Source organism: Notamacropus eugenii, chromosome 3 (assembly GCF_028372415.1).
Source record: "Notamacropus eugenii isolate mMacEug1 chromosome 3, mMacEug1.pri_v2, whole genome shotgun sequence".
Classification (NCBI taxonomy): Eukaryota; Metazoa; Chordata; class Mammalia; order Diprotodontia; family Macropodidae; genus Notamacropus; species Notamacropus eugenii.
In genome coordinates this window covers 13,877,068-13,898,162 of record NC_092874.1, presented here as the reverse complement: position 1 = coordinate 13,898,162, position 21,095 = coordinate 13,877,068, and the positions used below count along the sequence as shown (strand labels likewise).

General features: G+C 43.1%; 1 protein-coding gene across 3 annotated transcripts in view; it reads right to left on the bottom strand.

The window, feature by feature from the left end:
- Positions 1–2,804: 2,804 nt before the first annotated feature.
- Positions 2,805–21,095, bottom strand: part of SP4 (Sp4 transcription factor) — a 49,777-nt gene continuing 31,486 nt past the window's right edge. For all 3 annotated transcript variants that reach the window (XM_072650893.1, XM_072650892.1, XM_072650894.1), the window contains 3 exons: positions 16,340–16,562; positions 15,623–15,822; positions 2,805–7,112 (listed from right to left, as the gene is read on the bottom strand). In XM_072650893.1, the coding sequence (XP_072506994.1) occupies positions 6,865–7,112; positions 15,623–15,822; positions 16,340–16,562 (671 nt within the window). In that variant the 3' untranslated portion in view covers positions 2,805–6,864. The remainder of the gene's footprint in view (positions 7,113–15,622; positions 15,823–16,339; positions 16,563–21,095) is intronic.

Sequence of the window (21,095 nt, the reverse complement as noted above, 5' to 3'; positions counted from 1 at the left end):
CTGCAAATCTATCTAGACCTGGAGTTTTTTTTTCTTGGTAATTCCCATATGCTTTAATTTCGTTTTACCCCCTGATAGTTATTTAAATAATCCATTTCTTCTGTTAAGCTGGGTATTTTATATTTTTGTAAGTATTCTTGCATTTCATGTATTATGTTTTCTTGACATATAATTAGGCAAAATGATTTGGTGGTTTCTTTTATTCCTCTTTATTTCTTTAAAAAAAATGCCCCCCTCCCCCCCACCTAAGCCTTTCACAGTCAAACTCTTAGAAGAAACTGTCTGCTCTCCCTGACCATACATTACTCAGTCCTTGACCCTCTGGCTTTTGACTCAGCTGCTTGACTGAGGCTGTTCTTTCCAAGGTTAATAGCGATCTATTAAGAGCTAAATCCAACTGCCTTTTCTTAGTTCTTCTTGATCTTTGCAGCACTGGACATCCTTGACTACCCTCTCTGAAAAATTCTTTCCTTTCTGAACTCCTTCCTGGTTCCTTCTACATTCATGATCACTTCTCATCTTCTCCTGCCAGCCCCCTTACCATGGGTGTGCCCCAAGACTGTTCTAGGGACTCCTCTCCCTTCAGGGGATCTCACTGGTGCCCAAGGGTTTAATGACCATCTCTATGCAGATGTCTCTCAAAACCATCGTCCTGTTCCCCTGATCTCTGCCTTCCTGCTGCCCATCTCCACTTGCAAGTCTCATTGCTATCTCAAACAGCTTTTCCCTTCAACTCTCTCCCCTCTTCCCAACTTCCCAATTTCATCTATTCTGTAACTTTGCAGCTCTCCCCTCCCTCGGCACCACATCAGTTGTCATCTCATTGAGTCTACTTACATCTCTTGGTCCTGTCCCCTACAGCTACCCCTCTAGTTCAAACCTTCATCAATCCTAGTCTGGACTATGGCAGCCACTCCCCCCTCCCCAGATCTCCCTCCTTGTGACCCTGACCTCCATCAAAGGAGTGTCTTATGGTAGAGGCAGTGGTCTAAGCACCTTACGCTTCTACCCAAAAATCTTCAGTGACTCTCTAATGCCAAAGGATCAAACACAAATTCAGGCCCTCCATAACTAGGGTTGGGGGAAAGGGAATAGGCATTTACATTGCACCTATTCTGTGCCAGGCATTGTGTTGTGTCCTTTAAAAAAAAAAAAACAAATCTCATTTAGATCCCCACAACAACCCTACAAAGGCAGGCTATTATCCCCATTTTACAGATGAAGAAACTGATTCAGAGATTAAGTGACTTGCCCAGGGTCACACAGCTAGAAAATGTATTTGACAGGATTGGAGTTCAGGACTTCCTGCTTCCAGGCCTAGCTGTATTCACTGAGCCACCTAGCTAAGTACTCCCAACTCTCTCCTCATTTACATTCTTCCTTCTTCCTTATCTTTATATCCTAGCTGACGTGGATGAGTAGTTTCCCAAAACAATTCCGTTTCCCACCTTTGAGCATTTGTCTATGATGTTTCTCATATTTATCTGGCTCAAATGCCACCTCTTCTGTGAAAGCTTCCTTCTGCTAAGGTCTTAACCTGGTATCCACAGACTATTCTGCCCCACCCCAAACCTCCAGGGGGAATAGCTTTCAAGAGGTCCCATGAACTTGGACAGGAAAAAAAAATAATTTTCATTTTCACTATTACCTGAATCAGGGGTTCTTAACCTTTGTCATGATCTTCTTTGGCAGTGCTCTGATGATGCTTAAGGACCCTTCAGAATAATGTTTCAACCCACAGAATGATGTTTTAAAATGCATACAATGAGCTCTATAAGATTACAGGGGAAATAAATTATATTGAAGTACAGTTATAAAACTACTTTTTAAAAGCCAAGTTCATAATTCTCCAATTTAGGAGTCCCTTTTCTAACTGAAATTTAGCATTTCCTTTAATTATTTAAAAACACGTTTCTGAGAAGATGCCCACAGGCTTCACAGCACTACTTACTCAAGGGGTCTGCATCACGAAACACGTGATGAAGCCTTCTGCTGCACTTTACTCAGACATTTTGGACAGAATGGAAGCTGTTTGAGAAAGGGACTCTTTACCAGGTATCCTCGGTGTCTGTCAATGCCTTGTATACAGTAGGCACTTAATACATATTTGTTAAAACTGAATGACTGCATACATCAAAGAGCAAACTTCAAGTAATTAAAGTACACTTATTGTTAAAATGATATCAAATGATTTATTTTCTTTCATTTGGAACATCTTCTCTGCCTCAAGGTTATCATTCTAAACATCAATGGTTATTTTACTATAGGTACACAGACGTCCAGTCAATGAATGCCAGATAAATTAACTTGAACTATTTCTATTAAATGGAATCATATGGCAAAAGCAGAGCACTGAAATCTTCACTGGTTTGTGCCTAGGCATCGAGATCGCACTTTGAATACACAGATTTGATGAGATGCTGGAGGTGGAAGGGAAGCCTTGAAGAATATTACGTCCTATTTTCCCAATTAACTTCCTTTCTGTGTCTTATGCATTTATGCACAAGCCATTTTTGTGCCCATGCATCACCACGGGGACATGTCAGCAAGCCTCAGGAGCAGGTTTTAAAAGGAGAAATTATTCTGATGGAATTCTTCAAATAAAGTACTAAAAAGGGAGCTAGGAACAGCACAGGGTCCTCCTGCCGGCGCTTTGCACAGCAGATAGAGGGGTTTGAAGCTAGACCAGGTGTGCTCCAGCAACACTCACCGCAAGTCCCATCCCATCCCGTCCCGTCCCCTAAGTCACCTTGATGCTGGGAGCAACAGGGACTTCTAACAAACAAACACCTGCAGACACGTGCTTTGAAGGACTTGTGTACAATTCTTTAATCAGCTGATCATATCACGAATGCCTCATGTCCGGGGCAGCCAAAAGCAGAGGTGACTGCAGCCAGAGCTGTGTGTGCAGGGTGAGGGAGGCTTGGAGTCCTCGCTTCCATATATATTGTCAAACCTCCCGACCCCCAATCCCGACGGTATATCAAAGAATGCTGACATGCAGGTGGATCAAGCTGTGCTCTCTGTCCTCTGTCTAGTACACTTTATCATACTGTAGTAAGTCATAATTCTAACAGGGGAGTTGCAAAATTCTATAAAGCTGAGATTTTAGGTAGCTAGTCTATTAGTTTGTTTGACAAATTCCAAATCCTTTAACAGTAAAAGTGCCCACAGTTGGCTTGCTACGTTGCCAAATACAATCTGTACATTGACTGAAGTGTTCATTTCTGTTGAAGATCACGCATTTGACTTTTAGAAACTATTTGCTCTGGAAATGAAAACTACAAGTCTGCCATTTGTGATGCGTGGTAGTGCCTGTCCTATTGACTCCGATGCCTGTTTCATTTTCCAAATTTTTCATCTTCCACAACTTTTGACAACATTTGCCTTTAACAGACTTTTTTTTTGTTTTTTTGTTTTTGCTAATTTGAAGAAAAACAAATTTCTCTCAATCTGATTTCATTTCAAATGAACCAAGACCACAGATTACAAACTCCTACTGGGTATGAACTGGTTAGTTCTATTTGCCAAGCAGGTTGATCTTATTTACGTGGCGCTGCAAAGCTGCCAATCCTTTCCTCAATGAGGAGCGTTTGCCATCCAGTATTCATTGTGGTGAGCAGGGTGATCAGTCAAACACTTTATTACTGCTTCATGGTATACATAATTAAATCAAGAAACATTTTAAGCTCAGGGAATTTTTAATAGGTTACTTGCAAATTATTTTTGCAGGCAACAACTTGTACATGATTTTATTTCCAAATCCACAAAAACCAAATGTTATACAAACGAGCTCCGTAAAAATGTCACCGGAGCCGCGGGCTTAGCCAGCAGATTGTTCCAAATCTGAATCTGTGGCAAATAGTTCTTTTTTTTTTTTCCTGCTTGGTTTCCTTTTTAAAAAATCTTTTTCTTTTTTTTCTAGAAAAAAAATTTACAAGTGAAATGTTACTACAAAACTTTTTATAAGGAATTTTTGCAAAACATTTACATTTTACCATCAACTATTTCTGTTTCAAAATCATTATAGAGATTTAATACCCTATGCTGCACATCAATTTTTGTGGGATGACAATTTAGTGACATGCATAAAAAAACCCACAAGGCATTAAAATGAAGACTTAAATACAAATATTGTTGCAATAAAACAGTTATAAAATTGAAAAGTAGGACCTAAACATCATGCTTACCCTAAGTTGGACAAATTAACTTTTTCTCCTAGATCACACACTTTTATTACTGCTCTCATGAGTGTGATAAATAATGACTTAACACCAAGTTCTAATGTAATTGGCAACACATATACACAAACCTAAGCAAAGAAAGAGTATTGTAAGAAAAAAACAATCCTAACACTGGAGTTCTACCGTGATAAATACACAACTCTGCACTGATAATTACGATAAAAACAAAGTTTTGTGATGGGCAAAGGGAATGAACAATGAAATGCCATTAGACAGAGTCCTACGCACAGCTGTGCCCTATCGCTCACACCAGCTCTATCCCACTGAGTCAAATAAAGGACAATGGAATTTACGATCCTTCTACGACAGAAAAGAGGACTTTGAATGGTCTGCAGAACAGACTGTCAGAATGTGTCTAATTCCAGTGTGAAGTGTGCACCTGCTAACACATGTTAATACACTGTACATGCTGTAAAGTCATCCAGATTCAGTTGGACAAATTTATAATAGGCCTCATTGCTGATTAAAAAATAACTTCCATTTCTAGCAACACCCATTTATCTATAGATGTGCATGAACAGTGGGTTATGGGATAGGCTGCAGAATGCCCATACTTCCTTTAACAAAAACATGTTACTACGAGGAAACGTGATTAAAACATTAAGAATGTTTCTTTGCATAAAGAAATTTGTAGCACTGATTGTGTAGCATAAGGATAGATAAAATAGATGCATTGATGTTTCAGTTCCTATATAACCAAACTAACAATGAGCACTCGAGCTAGTGTTCACTTGTATTAAACATAACATCGACCTGCTCTGGAGGCTTCCAAACCAGACACATCGATCAGTAAAGAGTACATTAAATAAAATTTACAAAACAATGTACAAAACCCAACTAAAATTTAAAGACTTTGTTACAAGTCTACAAAAGCTTTAAGAAACTTGAAATTTATAAGCACAGTGTAAAATTGTTTTTCCTTTAATCTCAAAGCTTTTTATGCAAACTGAAAGCACAAAAGACCTTCAGCTTTATAGAACGCTACAAAGGGCGGGCCTCAAGTGGACACAGTGTAAACAATGATCAGGACAGTATTTTTCCTTCTTCAAAAATACATGAAATACGACCAAGTTTGGAAGAGAATTCACATGAGAAGTCAATATTTTTTTTTCTGAAAGAGAAAAATGCACAAGACAACAGTTACCTAATATTAAACAGTCCCCGAATTTTCAATTTTTAATAAACTATTCAGGGAAAAAAGTTACCCTATATAAAAGGATCAGTTTTCATTAATTATTTTCTGTGCAAATCTTAAAAAAAAAAAAAGTCAAGAACCAAAGGTTAAGCTACGGTTGCTACAATCTAAAATTCTTCACATGAAACTTTTGGCCATCCTGCCTGATCCGTGGTGGCAGACTTACAGAAAAGATGTGATGAACTTTACTTTTTCCCTACAGTTCCATTATTTATTCGATTTACATTTTTTTTTAGTTCAGCATGTTTCTGAGGTTGCCTTATGAAGGTTTAGGTATTAACATAATATGAAGAAGTGTGAATATGAAATTCCTTATGAAATTATTAACCCCCTACTTGAAATTAAATGTACCTGGCCAATTGTCAGAAGAGGTAAAAGAACGTTACAACGTAACTAACAGATTTTCTGCTGGCCTTTAAAAAAGTGATAATTCATACTTTTCTTTGGCTACCGAGTAAAAGTATAAAGAATTCTGCACAACATCAGCATAACTTATATTTACAGAGTATGAAACTACAGAATGAATTACACCACTCCGGTAACGACTCTAAACAACTTCCAACAGAAACATTAAAATCAATTTTGTGATCAAAGCCAGGGTTAGAAAACCCATGAATTCTAATTCTAACCCTCTACACCTAAATTGCCACATTTTTCTTAAAGACATTATGAATTTCGTAAAACCTTTTTAGTATTTTTCTAAAGTTTAATCTAAGATTCGGTTTTCAATTCCTCTCATGTCTCCAAATGGAGAAATTAATCGGAGCTCCCTGATTGTCTAAGTCCACACTACTATAATGTAGTAGTCATAATTATCTGAGATGTTCCTCAGATTACTTTGACAGCACTCACCTAATTCGGTTTCTGAGGAATCTCTAAGCTGAGAAAAGACGGCCAAAAATACTATCTGTTTGCTCACAGGAATCAAACTAAGGAAATACAGAATACGCCTATCTTGTCCAGTGCCATAAGTGAAAGGAAACGCATGTAAAATGTTACTGATTCCATTTATAACAAAGTACATCCAAATGAAAACAAGTCCAGTTAAGGTCCAGCCTACAAACTATTGAGGTCTGTCTTTATAAACATATTAACATACAATGTTAAAAGAGGGGAAAGTTTCATTTAAAAAATTTACATATCATGATAACAGTTCCAAATAACTGAAAAGTACAATATGATGGAAATATTTTTCCAACATTTTTTTTCCAGAATATCAATTTGAATTTTGTATTTTTGAAAATTGTCTTGATGCACCTGCATACACTTCCTGTGCTGACCCTAAAACTTGGTATTTTTTTTTTTAAAGAAGCCAAGCATGAAAACATGATTTCCTACTGTGTAATCCACATTACCGGCCCATTTCCATATCTTGAAAGGTGTGTAAACTGAAGTGCAGCCCTCGATGTCTCTGTGTAAATCCTTTCAGAACTCTTCTATGTTGGTCGAAACATTGGGAGTTGCTGGGTTTGAATCTTGTGAAATGGACGCAACTGTCACAATTCTCGGGGAGCCAAGCACCTCGGTCACAGAGGCATCCAGTTCCCCAGAGGTCACAATGGCAAGGGCTGTGCCGCCGCCTTTCTTATTCTGATGAGTTTTGACATGTTTGGAGAGATGGTCACTCCGCATAAATCTCTTAGAACATTCTGGGCACTCAAATCTCTTTTCACCTAAATAAAAAGCAGAGACAAAGAGAAGTGATTATCATGCCCATTTTATTTAATCTTCATCTTCTGAATCTGTTCTTTTCTGTTTTACAGTAAAAAGTGGTTTGCTTGGGGCCATCAGGTCCCCAAGTGCAAGGATATTTACTACCTTTCCCTGACTTTGCCTGGGAAAGAGACACATTTTTTCCAGGGAGGCACCAGGTACCACGTGTCCTTCTGAACGTGAAGAGCAGGTGCCAGAGCCCCCTGGGGAGGGCTGGATTCTAACTAAGCTCTGACACCAAAATGTAAGGTCACTTTCATCTCTAGTTTTTAAAAGTAGATTGTCAGTGCTGGTATTACATGAGATGTAATCATATTATTCCAATGGAGAATAGTATTTAAAAGTAAAAATTAACTCCCAAAGTTTGAAAAAAGTATTTAACATTATTGTCCTTGCTATTCAGGGATTTAGGTGATAGAGGGAGGGAGGAATAATCATTTATTAATGAGGATCTACTCTGTGCCAGGCACTGTGCTAAGCCCTTTACAAAGACCTCATCTGCTACTCACAACAGTCTTGGGAGGTAGGTACTATGATCATCTCCATTTTACAGATGAGAAAACTAAGGCAGACAGAGGTTAAGTGACTTGCCCAGGGTAATCTGCCAGTAAGTATCTGAAATCACATTTGAACTCAGGTCTTCCTGACTCCAGGCCAAGCAAATCTACCCACTTCATAACCTAGCTGCCTGGAATTACTACAGTTTCTTAAATTGTTTTAAAGTAACTAACAGATTTCCACAATTACTTTCTATACATGTTCATTGATCACATAAAAACAGTGCTATATTATATGCCTCAGAAAGTTTTTTAAATTGGTTATTTACAAGCCTCCAGAATCATTCCAAATAAGAATATTCATTCAATATGATTCTGATATGTTTCTCTGATAGATTTTTCATTTAAAAAATAAACTTTAATCAGGCATTTAGAAATGAGGTCACAAAAACCAGAATCTAAGGGTGGTAACTGACAGTGGTAAAGATGGCTAAGTGTTGTAAATGGCAAGCTGCGTGAAAAGCACAAAAATGCAAGCTGGGAAATGGAGGAAACGGCTGAGCTGAACTGACCCCACTTCTCAGCAGACGCCTCTGAGCCTGGCGGTGAGAAGAGAAACAAAAGGGCAGCCTGTTTGGGGAGGTCAATGGGAAGGATAAAGGAGAAGCTTAGGCTGAGGATGGGTGGGGAGCCCAAAGACACCAGATGGCAGCGCATTTGGGGGTTATCTTGGTGATCTCCACATGCAGTCCTATACAATGTGCAGCCAGAGGGCCTTGTTTCAAAGTTCAGTTGTGACTGGCTTCCAGTCAGTGTGACTTGGGGCAAGTAAATCACTTAACAGGCCTGAGTTAATGAGGAGATAGTAAGGAGTGGTGTATGAATATTAACAACATTTTATTTTGCTGAAGGACGTGATGAGATAGGATCAGAGAAATCTGGAAAGATCTGTATGAACCGATGTGGAGCAGAGCAAGCCAAACCAAGAGGCAGAGATAGCAAACACACAGCTGAGGGCAGCCTGAACCAGCTTCAAATGTAATCAGGACACATTTAACACAACAAAAAAAATATAATAAAACAGACATCATAACACACTTTAAAACTTAGTCAATATGTAGACCACAGAAGGATGGATTAGAGCCCCCATTTCTAAGGGACTTTTAACTCTCTGGTCTATATAACCACCACCACATTGTAAAGACAAACCATTCTGAAAGTCTCCAACCCTCTGATCAGTGCAGTGACCAGCCATGACTCCAGAGGACCAATGACAAAGCGCTGCCCCGCCCCATCTTCTGGCAGAGTTATGGACTCAGGATACAGGGAACACTTTTTTAGAAATGGTCAGTGTGATAATCTGGCTTTACCATACATATCTGTCACATGGGTTTTCTCTTTTTCTTTGGGAGTGGAAGGAAACTGAAGGAAAGAAAATAGATGTTTGTTCATTTTTTAAAAACTGAGACGCTGGCATCATGTCCTGCCCCTCAGATCCCCCATCTGTGCCAAAGGAGTTCTGTTTCTGGCAGCCCATCCAGCAGGCTAGCAAGGCTTCCAGTATGGGTCTGATGATGTGCCTCCTTCCCAGAGGGTGGGCCTTAGGTGATACCATGCACTGAGGAGTAGGCTGCAGTGTGTATCAATGCATGAAGTACCCCATCCCCATCCTCCAATGGAATCATTTAGCCAAGGACTGAAGAATCTATCAAGGAAAGGGAAATCATGCAACGCATGTCGAGAACACTCTAAACGAGTAGGCTAGGACAGCTGGATTCTCCCTCACCCAGGAGCCACTCGGGGTCCTGCCCCTTGATAACCAGCTCCTCGGGTAGCCACATGGTCCTTTGCCCTTGGGGGCTGCTCTTGCTGCTGCTGGACAGTGGCAACCTGACCAGCTGGCTTGAATCTTACTGAAGTTCAGCCTGAACCAGGGGCTCCTGCCCCACCCCAGGGACAGCTGCATTCAGGCCTCCCTGCATTAGATGCATCAATAACAAAACAGGCCTCTGGATTCTCTCACGTTTCACAGAATGCAAATGGGGGGCCCCAGGCATGGGAGGTGCAGCTCCTCTGTCCAGGGACTTACACACAAGGCCTTAGGAGCGTGGCTTTTCTTTTTGACATCTGGATACTTACTCCCCAGGGATGTCACTTTTGAGATAACTCTTCAGGTCACTTCCAGCTCCAGGATACACCTATAATGCTTTCAAAAAATAACTGACTGAGCAGGATGGAAGAAAATCTTAATTACAACAATGCCTTAAGATCTAGTCTTACTTGAGAAAGCTCAGTTCAAAGTTAAGAATGTGTTTAAAGGTTCAGATAAAAATTAAGGATTCAGATTGGGCTGTGAATGAGTGATGTGAGGTGCTGTGCTGATGAGGGTACTCCCTCCTACTCAGGCAGGCAGACTGGCACCATCTGCAGAGGCTGCCTAGGGCCTAGAGCCTAAGGTCAAGGCTATCTCTCCAGGGTAAAATGGGTTTAAATGTGCAGCTCCTTGAGGGCAGGGCTGATTGTGTTATCTAGTGGTATCCCAGCACTTGACACAGAGCCTAAAATCAGAGATGGTGACACGGAAGTGTGACCAACCACACTGGCCCTGTGAGCAGGCTGGGGACACAGAGATGGAAGAGAAGCTGTCCTCACTCTGCATCACCAGAACCCAGAACCTTCCCCTCAAACTCATTGAGAACTGTCTCTCACTAACTCTGATACCTCAATTATCATAAAAATTCCTCAACCAGGTAATTGGGTGAAATCATCCCGTGAAACAAGGAGACACAAAAATATGGTCCACCAGGTTCATCCTGATGATCACTGCATTGGTGGCTGGATGCTTCTCCACAGCTGCCAATGCTGATGGACAGAAGCCCCATGGCACCCAGTGGGGAGTATTGAGGATAGAGTCAGGAAGAAGAGAGTTTAAAGTCTGCATCAGCTACTGACTGACTGTGTGAGCCCAGGCACATCACTGAACCTCTCCATGCCTCAACATTCTCATCTGTAAAAAGGAGAGGTTGGCCTCTCTAGTCTCTCAAGATCCTTCTAGCTCTTCATTTAAGATCCTAGGACTCAAATGTGGTTTTCCTGCTCAGCTGATTCTGCCAGACAAGACAGAAAGCCCATTTTGAATGATATCCTTTCCCCCACTCCCTAAAAATGTCATTTCTACTAAACCTTTAAATGCTATGAGATGCATGGCAAGATAACTGATTGATCGTTCCCGGTACAGCCAGTAGTTCAGAAGCAAACGTTTCCCTTCGATCTATTAGGCCTTGCCTTTGGGGCTGCACAGACCCCATGGCCCAAGAGCCCTTCTCTCCTCCTCTGTACCCCTCATTGTCATAATGAGCTGCCAGGGCCCCAGGGAGGCCAATAGGGAGGATGGCATCAAAGAAGTAACAAGGGGAGTCCAAGTGGGAGACCACCCACACCAGTCCCCTGGACAGAGCAAGCTCTTAGGAGTAGATGCTGGTTTCCCTCACTTGCTCTGATTGCAGCCATCTGCCAAAGTGTCCATGGGAACTTAAGCAGCCGATTCTGTCCAATTTCACTGATAGTTTGCTGGTGGACTCTATGATCTGCCCACACCTCGCAGATGCTGGAATTCAATTAATAACACTAACTGTAATCTTTCAATTAGAAAATGATATATATCATTAAAATGCTTATCCACATTAGAGGAACTGTTTTCTGAATCATCTTTTTCAGGAAGAAGTTTATTTACAACATATCAGGACCAAACAAAACTGTATCTAAGCACAGACAATAAAACAACAAACACCTGACGTCACGAAGCACCTAAGGAAGAGGACGTGAGCAGGGGTGGTGAAGCACGGCCTCTGCTTCACACTGTTGTTTCAAATGCTGACATTACTTTGAAGACCGCTATTTCTAACACAGGTGTCAAACAAGCTGCTGGCTTGTAGACCCTGCCTTTCCCAGCACCCACAAGTACAATATCACAAGGGCAGGAACTTCTCTGGACAAATTCTGGCTCAGCATTGGAAGTGGACTTGCAGATTCAAGTGCACTGAGTAGATCAAAGCAAATGCTCCTAGAATGAGAACCCAGAATGCTGGGGCTCCAGGATCTTGGGAGACCATCTGGCCCAAGCTCCCCATTTCACGGCATGATGTGCCTGCAGTCACACAGCTCCCAAGATCCAGGTTTGAGCCTTGAACTCATTTGCCTGACTCAGAGTCCAACACTCAGTCTACTACCCATGCAGCACTGACTGTACATTATGTATTATATTTTCAGAGGCTGTTCTCACCCCAAACATCTACACCGCCCACATCTGGTCACTTCTCTTTACTTCCAAGGCTGCCAGTCCAGTTCCAGCTCTCATCACTTCCTGCCTGGAAAATGGTAAGAGTCTTCAGAATGGCCTCCCTACCTCCGTCTCTCAACCACAACCAGCCTTTCTTACATGCCGATGATGTGCCCAGCACTGTGCTAAGTATTATGGCTGCCATGGGCAAAAAGCAGGCTCTGCTCTCCTGGAGAGCTCCTGGTCTTCTCAGAGGGGAGGGCGCCAAGATCAGAGAGGGCTGGGAAAGGCTTCAGGCAGAAGGTGGGGCTTTTGTGGAGAAGAAAAGGAAGTTAGGAAGCCAGGGAATGGAGAGGAGGAGAGAGAATGTTTCAGGCATGTAGGATGGACAGAGAAAATGCCTGAAGTTTGGGGAATCTACGCTTCAATTGCCTGAATCTACTGTAGGTGAAATAGTAGAGGGAAAAGAGGAGACAACCCAGCAAAAGAGACAGAGAAGGAACGGTCAGAGAGGTCGGAGGAGAACCAAGAGGGAGGGGCGACTCCAAACCATCCTGAGGAAGAGAGACTGCTCAGCAGTGCTCAGGGAAAAGGATGAGGGGAGGAGGTCACTGGATCACTGGCTACTGCAGAGGAAGCAGTTTGGGCGGAGCTCTGAGTCGGGGTCTGAACTCGAAGAGAGAGAGGCTTTCTCAGGGAATTTAGCCATGGAAACCAAGAGGTTCAGGGGGTTCTGGGCAGGTCAAAAAGGGTTTTCTGAAGTTTGGGGAAACAGTCCCCAATGTGGACACTGAGGCAGCAGGGAGGTAACCCCACCTTATGGCCAGCAGAACAACATCCTTAAGGCATGAGTCTGACCAGGTCACTATCCTGCTCAGTAAACCCCAGTGACTCACAATTACTCCATTTAAAGACTCACAGTGACTCTGACCTACCTTTTCTACCTTATGACAGATTACTACCCTTGCTATCAGTTTCCTTATCTGTAAAATGGGGATACTAATGGGCACCTCCCTCCCTTGGTTGTTGTGAGGGTCTTGTAAAGTTCTTAGTATGGTGCCTGGCACACAGTAGGTGCTCTATTGAGGATAGCTAGCATTATTATATTTTATCACTTGTACTCTTCAGCACCGCACTCCCCATACTATGCCCATCTCTCCTCTCCACACTTCAGGCAGGCCTGTGCTCCAAACCAGAACTCACTGCTTCTGCCCTCAGCCTCTTAGAACCCACCTAATACACCAGCCACTGTGAGGCCATGACCCACCACAAGGCCACTCCTGATTTCACCTGCTGCTAGTCCTCCCCCCACCCTAAGCTCCTTGTCTCTACTTGGCAGATATTCCATGTGGGCATCTCATTTCTCTCTCTCTAGAACACAGAAACTCCTTGGAGAGGGAAACTCATGCCCCACCTCTGTATCCTCAATACCTAACACATGGTGCAGTCATTAAAAACTATTACAATATGCTACTCACTGTGTATCTTTAAACATTACCCTAAACTCCCTGCTACTAACATTTTACAAATGATTTCACTGGGACTGACTGATCATTTCTAAAAATTAGTTGGTATTTAGTCAGTCTTATGAAGCTAAGACATCACTATATTTTTAATTAAAACCAGTTTAAACAAACAAACAAACTGGTATTTGCAAGTATTTGAAGTGCTAGCAAAGTACAAGCACCATTTCCAGGGGAGGACTTGGCTACTTCCTTTGGGTGGCCTCTAAGTGGTGATGGTGGAGAGAGGACAGAGGAACCCACAGGCTCCAGAGGTTTGGGGAAAATGGAAAATGTCTAAACATATATCCCCCATTCCACCCCTACCACATACTGAAACCCACCCACATACCCACTCATACACCCACACACAAGAGAGCTGAGCAGACAACACAAGATTTGATGGGCTTAATGCAGTAAAGTGTCCAGGCTGGAGCCTAAAGGCCAGAGTTGAGGTCTTTTGTTTGGGTGGAAAAGCCCATGTGCAGGATCTTATTCACAAACTACCGAAGAGAGTAGCATATCTGCCGTGTTTATTAGCTACCGCAAATGGGCTGCCTAATTTTCTTTACAATTCAAATCCTGTGTTTCACTACTTTTTATCCTCACTGCTCTCTTAGCTTCTTGGCTCAAGGATCTGCCCAGGGTTGTAGGAGCCGGGCTCAGCCTAGGTGACATTCAGCGAAAAACAGAGAGCTACAGCAGGTTTATGAGCAGAGCAGTCAAGTGACTGATCCTGTCCGGTAGGAAGATGGATGGATGAAGGTGCAGCGTCTGAGCAGTCATGTGAGATGAGAGGGAGGAGAGCTGGGTGATATTGAGGGCCAAAGAAGGTCAAAGGACTCTCCCCCCCACCAGACAGGAAGAACCTGGCATCTCACTGGAGCAAGCAGGAAGCTTCCAGCATCAGTTCTGAAAGGTGGCTTTCCCCTTAGTGACCTCATAAGATGCCCACAATGGCCCCAGGAGGCAAATTCTGTGACCTTCAGTTTACAGATGATGAACTGGCTCCAAGACATTTGAGGGGCCTGCTCGGGTGCTCATGGTTCAGATTTCTCCAAGGCATGATCTGAACTCAGACCCTCTATTAATTATCATCTCCCGGCCTACAGGAGAATGGTGACCAGGGGAGGCTTCACTCTTGGAAGGCCCCAGAAGGAGCTGCCAGCTCACACCGGCAGCCTCTCACAGCTCTTGGTCTTTTCCCCACTTTGATCACCAGCGTTCCTCAGGGTTGGGACCTCAGACTACGTTCCCACATTCAGGGAGTGGGGAACCTGGGGGGCTGCACTAACAAGTGGGGTGACAGGAACCTGTGAATGTCTCAGATTCCATCTTCCCATGTGAACATCAGCTCCCAGCCCTTCCCTCCTTCCTTCCCACCAGCTGTCACCCCGACACAGCCCCTAGACAACTACACCGGCCCCACTGGGCCTGCTACATCAGGGCAAAATAAACTCTGTCATTTGTTCAAAATTCAGCACCTCACAAGGGCGTCACTGCTCCCCAACATGGACTGTGAAAGGAGACCGCTGGCGTCCAGGCCATGCCGCTCATATCAGAGCCGTGCTGGCTGGGATCCAGGCCACGCTCACGACCCTCCCCACTCTTCTTCCAAGGCCAGCCCAGGTTATCATCTCCTCCAGGAAGACTGTCCTGAGCCCTGGATTAGAGGAGTCATCATGGCCCTCTTCCCACTCCATTATCTTCTATTTCCTTGGCTATTTATATATTCTAGCCCACTTGCCCCCAGCCCAAGCTCCTGAGGGGTAGGACATTTTTTTTGGGAAGGGAGAACAGGAAAGAAGAGTCTCTAAATCCTCTCCCCTCACTCTCAGGACCTCGAACAGTGTTGGAGCTGCTGAATTTAACTGAACTTAAAACATTTCATCCTCTGCATGAGGTCAACTAAAAGATCAGAATTCCAAGTCTCACCTTCCAGTTTAAAAACTGTCACAATAACATCAGTAAACTCAACATTTGGGGATACTTAAAATCCGATGGAAGAAAACTAAATACATGAAAATATTTAGTTTTTTGCATAGGTAAAAACTTGATCATAAAAATGATTGAAACCTTTCTGATTTTAAGCATTTTAAATAAAACTTTTCAGATCGCAAGATGCTGCCAGCACCCTTGGAATGTGATGCAGCTGACGGGAAAGGCAGACGGAGGAGAAGCAGCCGCTGTACCTGTGTGGGTCCTCCGGTGCCGCTGCAGCTCGTCGCTCCTTGTGAATCTCTTACCACAGAAGATCCAGTTGCACACAAAGGGCCTCTCCCCAGTGTGCCAGCGCAGGTGGGCCCGCAGGTGGGATGTTTTGCCATAAACTTTCCCACATCCTTCAATGTGACAGATGTGCTGCTTCTTTTTCCCTGGCTCATTTGTGCCTCTATCAAGAACAAAAGACAAACATTCATCTTCCTTTACAAGGTTAGTTCACTACCATGAAGCACCCAAAGTGAATCCCCAGCCCACAGTTGTAGAATTAACAGAGGAGGCCATAGAAGTATCTCACTTATCCAAGTAAAACCCAAGAGTATGGAATCAAGACCCAGTTCCAGGTGCCTTTCAGATGCCAAACTGTCCTGAGATGACTGGGTCATATTAAAGAATCCCCACCCTCAGGGGACAGCAGGAAGCCAGCATTCCTCAAGTGTCTGCCAGGAAATCACTGGGCTGAGTGCTCTACAAACATGATCTCATCAAATCCTCACAAAGATCCTCTGACGTTGGTGCTACTATTCTGAGGCTAGACTTGAACTCAAGTCTCCCCGACACCAGGCCTCATGGAGCAGCTGTTCCCTCAATTTAGGTAGACCCCTTGCATCAGGCTCCTTTGTTACTGGAGAAGTGAGACATCTCAAAGACCTGGGCAAACCCTGCCCCCACTGCCACTCCGCACTCACCTCCCCTCTCCCTCCCGGCAGTTGGGGCAGGAGCAGGCCACTCTCCGAAGCCTCTTGCCAGGCTGCACTTCCTGCTCTGACGTCTGCTGGGCTTGCTGCAGCTGAGTGATCTGGTCAGGGCTGACAGCACCCAATGTGGCGTTAGCGAGGCCCCCGACGGCTACTGTCACTGGGGCAATGGTCGCCTGCTGCACTTTCACTCCATCCTGGCCTTGCTGCTGACCTGTTGAGAAAAGACGCCCCAACGGTTACATCGAGGCTTTAGCAAGCAGACTGTCCCCCACAGCCACACAAAAGCCACATTGGAGCTTTTTTATTCAAATCCCAGTGTGCTTCATCTTTGTTTCCTTCCAGTTCTAACATGCTGAGTCTTACAAAGGGAAAGGAAAGGAAGGAAAGGAAAGGGCAGGAGAAAGGAAATAGAAGCTAGTGGAAAGACTGAAAAGAGGTTGGTGAATTGTCCAAAGGTCTCTTGAAGCCACAGATTTTATTTTGTTTTTCCACATAATGAGGACAGGGCCTGGACCTAGGACCTCATTGTCCTAAGGAGAGGGAACTCCCACATGAGCACACTCCCTCTCCCAGGGCAGGTCTGCACCTCTGTGAGTCAGCCCAGATTCCAAGGCCAGAATGTCCCCCACTACACTGGCAGTACAATCACTGTAATGATCACGCATAGCCAGGGCTGGTCAGGCAGTCCACAGACTAAGAGCAAAGGCCCCTGCCTGCCCTCAAGGAGCTCATGCTCTGACAGCTCCTGAGCAGACAGAAGGTCATCTCCAGGGAAGGCCCTTCAGTTCTGCAACTGAACCCAACCCTCGGCGCTAAGATAGGGGTGGAGGGAAGGGCCATGGAGCAAGTGGACTCCCCATTAAAGAGGGTAAAATATGCTTGTGCACGTGCACATGAGAGGAGACCTGCTAGGATACATTCAGCTTCTGAGCACCCATCCCATCCCAGAGGTTATCTCCATTCCCCTATTAAGCCTCCAACTCTACAAGACTCTTCCTATGGCAAGTTACTCCTGGGAGTTTTGGGGGGAGGGACAGGTAGTCAATGTAGGGAACCAAATGCAGAAGATGGACCTGAAGTACCAGACTAAAGGGAGACCTGACCAAGACCAAGGAGCAGAGGCCAAGAAAAGGCCAAGCTGTGAAGAGATAGGGGCTCTTGGCAACCAACCAAGGGGACGCAGCAGTTGCCACAAAGCAACCGTTATTCAAACAATTTGTTGTTGGTTAAGAAACAGAGAGATCAATGAGTGTAACAGATTAGTTACCAGTTACTGTGATAAAGACTCACTATTTGACGAAAACTACTGGGAAAACTGGATAGTAGTAGGGAAGAAATTAGATTTAAACCAACACTTCACACCTTCTTACAAAGATAAGCTCCCAATGGATACCTGATCTAGATATAAAAGGTCATGTCAGAAATAAATTAGAGAAACATGAAAAACTCTTTTCTTATCAGAATTGTAGATGAGAAGAAAAATTCGTGACCAAACAAGAACTAGAGAGACAACAAAAGATGAAATGGAAAATATGGATTAAATAAAATTAAAAAGGTTTTGCATAAACAAATCTAATAAAGCTAAGATTAAAAGGGAAACAATTAACTTGGAAAATCGTTGAGGCAAGTTTCTCTCATAAAGATCTCATTTCTAAGATATAAAAAGAACTGATTCAGATTTCTAAGAAAAAGGGCCATTTCCCAATTGATAAATGGTCTAAAGATGTGAAAAGACAGTTTTCAAAGGAACAAACACAGGCTATTTGTAGCCATATGAAAATGCTCCAGATCTCTGCTATATAATTAGGGAAAAGTAAATTAAAGCAATTCTGAGATTCTACCTCATATTTATCAGAATGACAAAGATGACAAAAATGGAAAGTGATAAGAGTTGGAGGTGGTGTGGGAGAAAAGGCCCATTGATGATGCAGTCTGTTGGTAGATCTGCTGATGAAAGGGGACAATCATTCTGGAAACCAATTTGGACAAACTACTAAATATTGTGTGCCCTTTGAAGTGATAGTGTTGAAGTGATAGTGAAATGAAGAAATGGATGATTTTGGAAAAACATAAGACTTCTATGAACTGATGCAGAGCAAAGAGAGCAAACGCAGAAGAACAATTTGTAACAAGAACAGCTAATGTTTACATAGCACCTACTATGTGCCAGGCCCTGTGCTAAGCTCTTCACAAGTACTGTCTCCTTTCGTACTCACAACCCTGGGAGGGAGGTGCTGTTATCATTATCCTCATTTTGAAGATGAGGAAACTGAAGCAAAAAGAGATGAATTAAAGTGACTTACCAAGGCCTGGACACCTCGAGAAAGCCACATGTGAACTCTGGTCTTCCTGATGCCTGGGCCCAGTGCTCTGTGTACTGTGGCACCCCCTAGCTGCCTCTCACTATGACATCAACACTATTCAAATAAATTATTTGGAGGACTTTTATTAATTAATCCAGAATGAAATGAGCACAACAAGGAGAACAATTTACATACAACAACAACGCTGCCAAAACCACTTTGAAAGGCATAAGAAGTATGATCGAGGCAATCGCCACTCAAGGTTCCCGAGAACTGACGATGAAACATGCCAAGCATTGCCCTTTGTCAGAGAAGACGTTGGGGTGTGGATTCTCTCTCTCTGTCACACACATTTGCGTACAATTACTGGGGGAATCTGCTTTGCTTGACTTCATATTTTTTTACAAGAAATTTATTTTTTTTTCTTTAATGGAGTGGGGGATAGAAAGAGAAAATAAGTAAGTTTTATTTAATAGAGAGGCCCGGATGTGAAATTTTGCAGGAACTTTCAGATGTGGCTCCTGTACTCTTGGTTTTATTTTGCCATGTTAAAGAGACAGCTTGTGAAGCTGGAGTATCCATACTTGTTTGACAAAACACCTCAATAAAACTGAGGGGAAAAAAGACAGGAGCTCTAAGATACAGTTTTGACCAAGCAGGAAGGGATGTGACAATCTCTGAATCTAAGGACTGGGAGAGATGCTAGCTAGTCCAGGCCACAGTTGAAAGGGATGCCCATGATAAAATATGCAACCGAGAAACATAGAATTTCTACTTGAAATTTCCCACAGAGGACAGTCCATAGATTATTGATGTGAAAATAATCAGGCTAGTATCGAAGCAGATTATTGGAAACAACTATGGCTGTTTAGCCTGGAAAAGAAGAGGAAAGGGAGCACAAAGGTGGTTCTCTGGTAAAGGATATCAGTGGATGTTTGGTACTTAAAAGCAGAACCAGGAGCAGGGGGGAGTTTCGAAGAGACAAACTTAGGGTTGGAGGTTAGGAAGAACTTTCTAAAAATTAGAACCTCCCCAAAGAGTATCTGGGCCCCTCTGAAAGACAGAAGTACCATCAATGGCTTGAAGAAATGTGAGGTTGCGAGGGAGAAGAGAAATTTTGACTCAGTATAAGGAAAATGTCCTAACAATACACAGAGCAGTGCCAAAGGAGAGTGGTCTAGCCTGGAGAAAAGGGAGCCAAGATAATTTTTCTGGAATGCTGCAGAAGAGATTTTTGTCTTGTGTAGGGACAGAGAGCTTGGGTAACCTCACAAGCTCCTTCCAATTCCAGGATTAGGCGATTCTGCAAAATTGATTTCACTGACTCCATTAGAGTAAATGGGGAATTTCTGAAGATGTGAGTACTTCTGCTCCTCTTGTCCCTCTTTTGTCTGTCTCCCAGTTTCATCTTTCAATGCCCTGGAGATGACTCTGTTTAGAGAGGTCTCTTGCCAAGCTTTCTCCATGCTGGTTTTGCCCTCCATCATCACTTCCCACTGCTTCATGAGGCCACACTGTTCATAATCTGCCACCATTCTCCCCATGAATTCATAAATGAGTTTATGTTCCAAACTGCTATGGTTCTTGAGAGCCACTTCTCTTTGGGCTGCAAGTTTAGCATTTTTCCCTGTTAAGGTGGCGAGTTCTCTGGCCTGGTGATGGCAATTAGCCACATCCCTAGATCCTATATGAAATTACAATCAGTTCTGATGCCACCATGTCTTCTGTTCACGCTCCAGTTTTCTGCATTAAATGAGAAGGAAAACTCACATTGATGAGATCATGGATTCATCTGAATATTTCAGAGAAAGATGAATTATAGAGAAAAGTGTCTGGAAGTAGGGAAGCCAATTAGAAATCCAGTACAGTAATTGAGGGAAGAGGTGACAGAGTCCTAAACTAGGATGTTGGCCCTGTATGTAGAGGAAAAGGGAACAGACTCCAGAGGTACTATGGAAGGACAATTCAATTCAATAAACATCCATTAAACATGTACCATGTGCAGAGCACTGCAACCGAACTTGTCTACATGGGTGATGGAGAGGCAAGAGTCAGTGATACTTGTGATTATGAAGCCGGGTGCCTGGGAGAAGGGTCAAGACAGGAAAAAAAAGGCTTCTGTACAGGGGATGTTGATCTTAAATTGTAATAGAATTTTCAAGTCAACAGGCATCTAATGACTGGATACTGGATCAAGGGAACAATCATTATCGGATGTTATAAGTTTGAGAGTCATCTTTGTAGAGATAACACTTAAGCCTGTAGAGAACAGATGAGATTACTAAGGGAAAGAGAATGAAGAAGAAAGAGATGACGGTCCACAGTAAAATTAGTCACTGCAAAGTTATCTACCCTGAGAGACGTTTTGTAAAATTGTGGTTGATAAGGGTGTTTTCTCAAGGTAGGTCATCAAGAAGCCTTCAAATTTCTTTAGAAAGAGA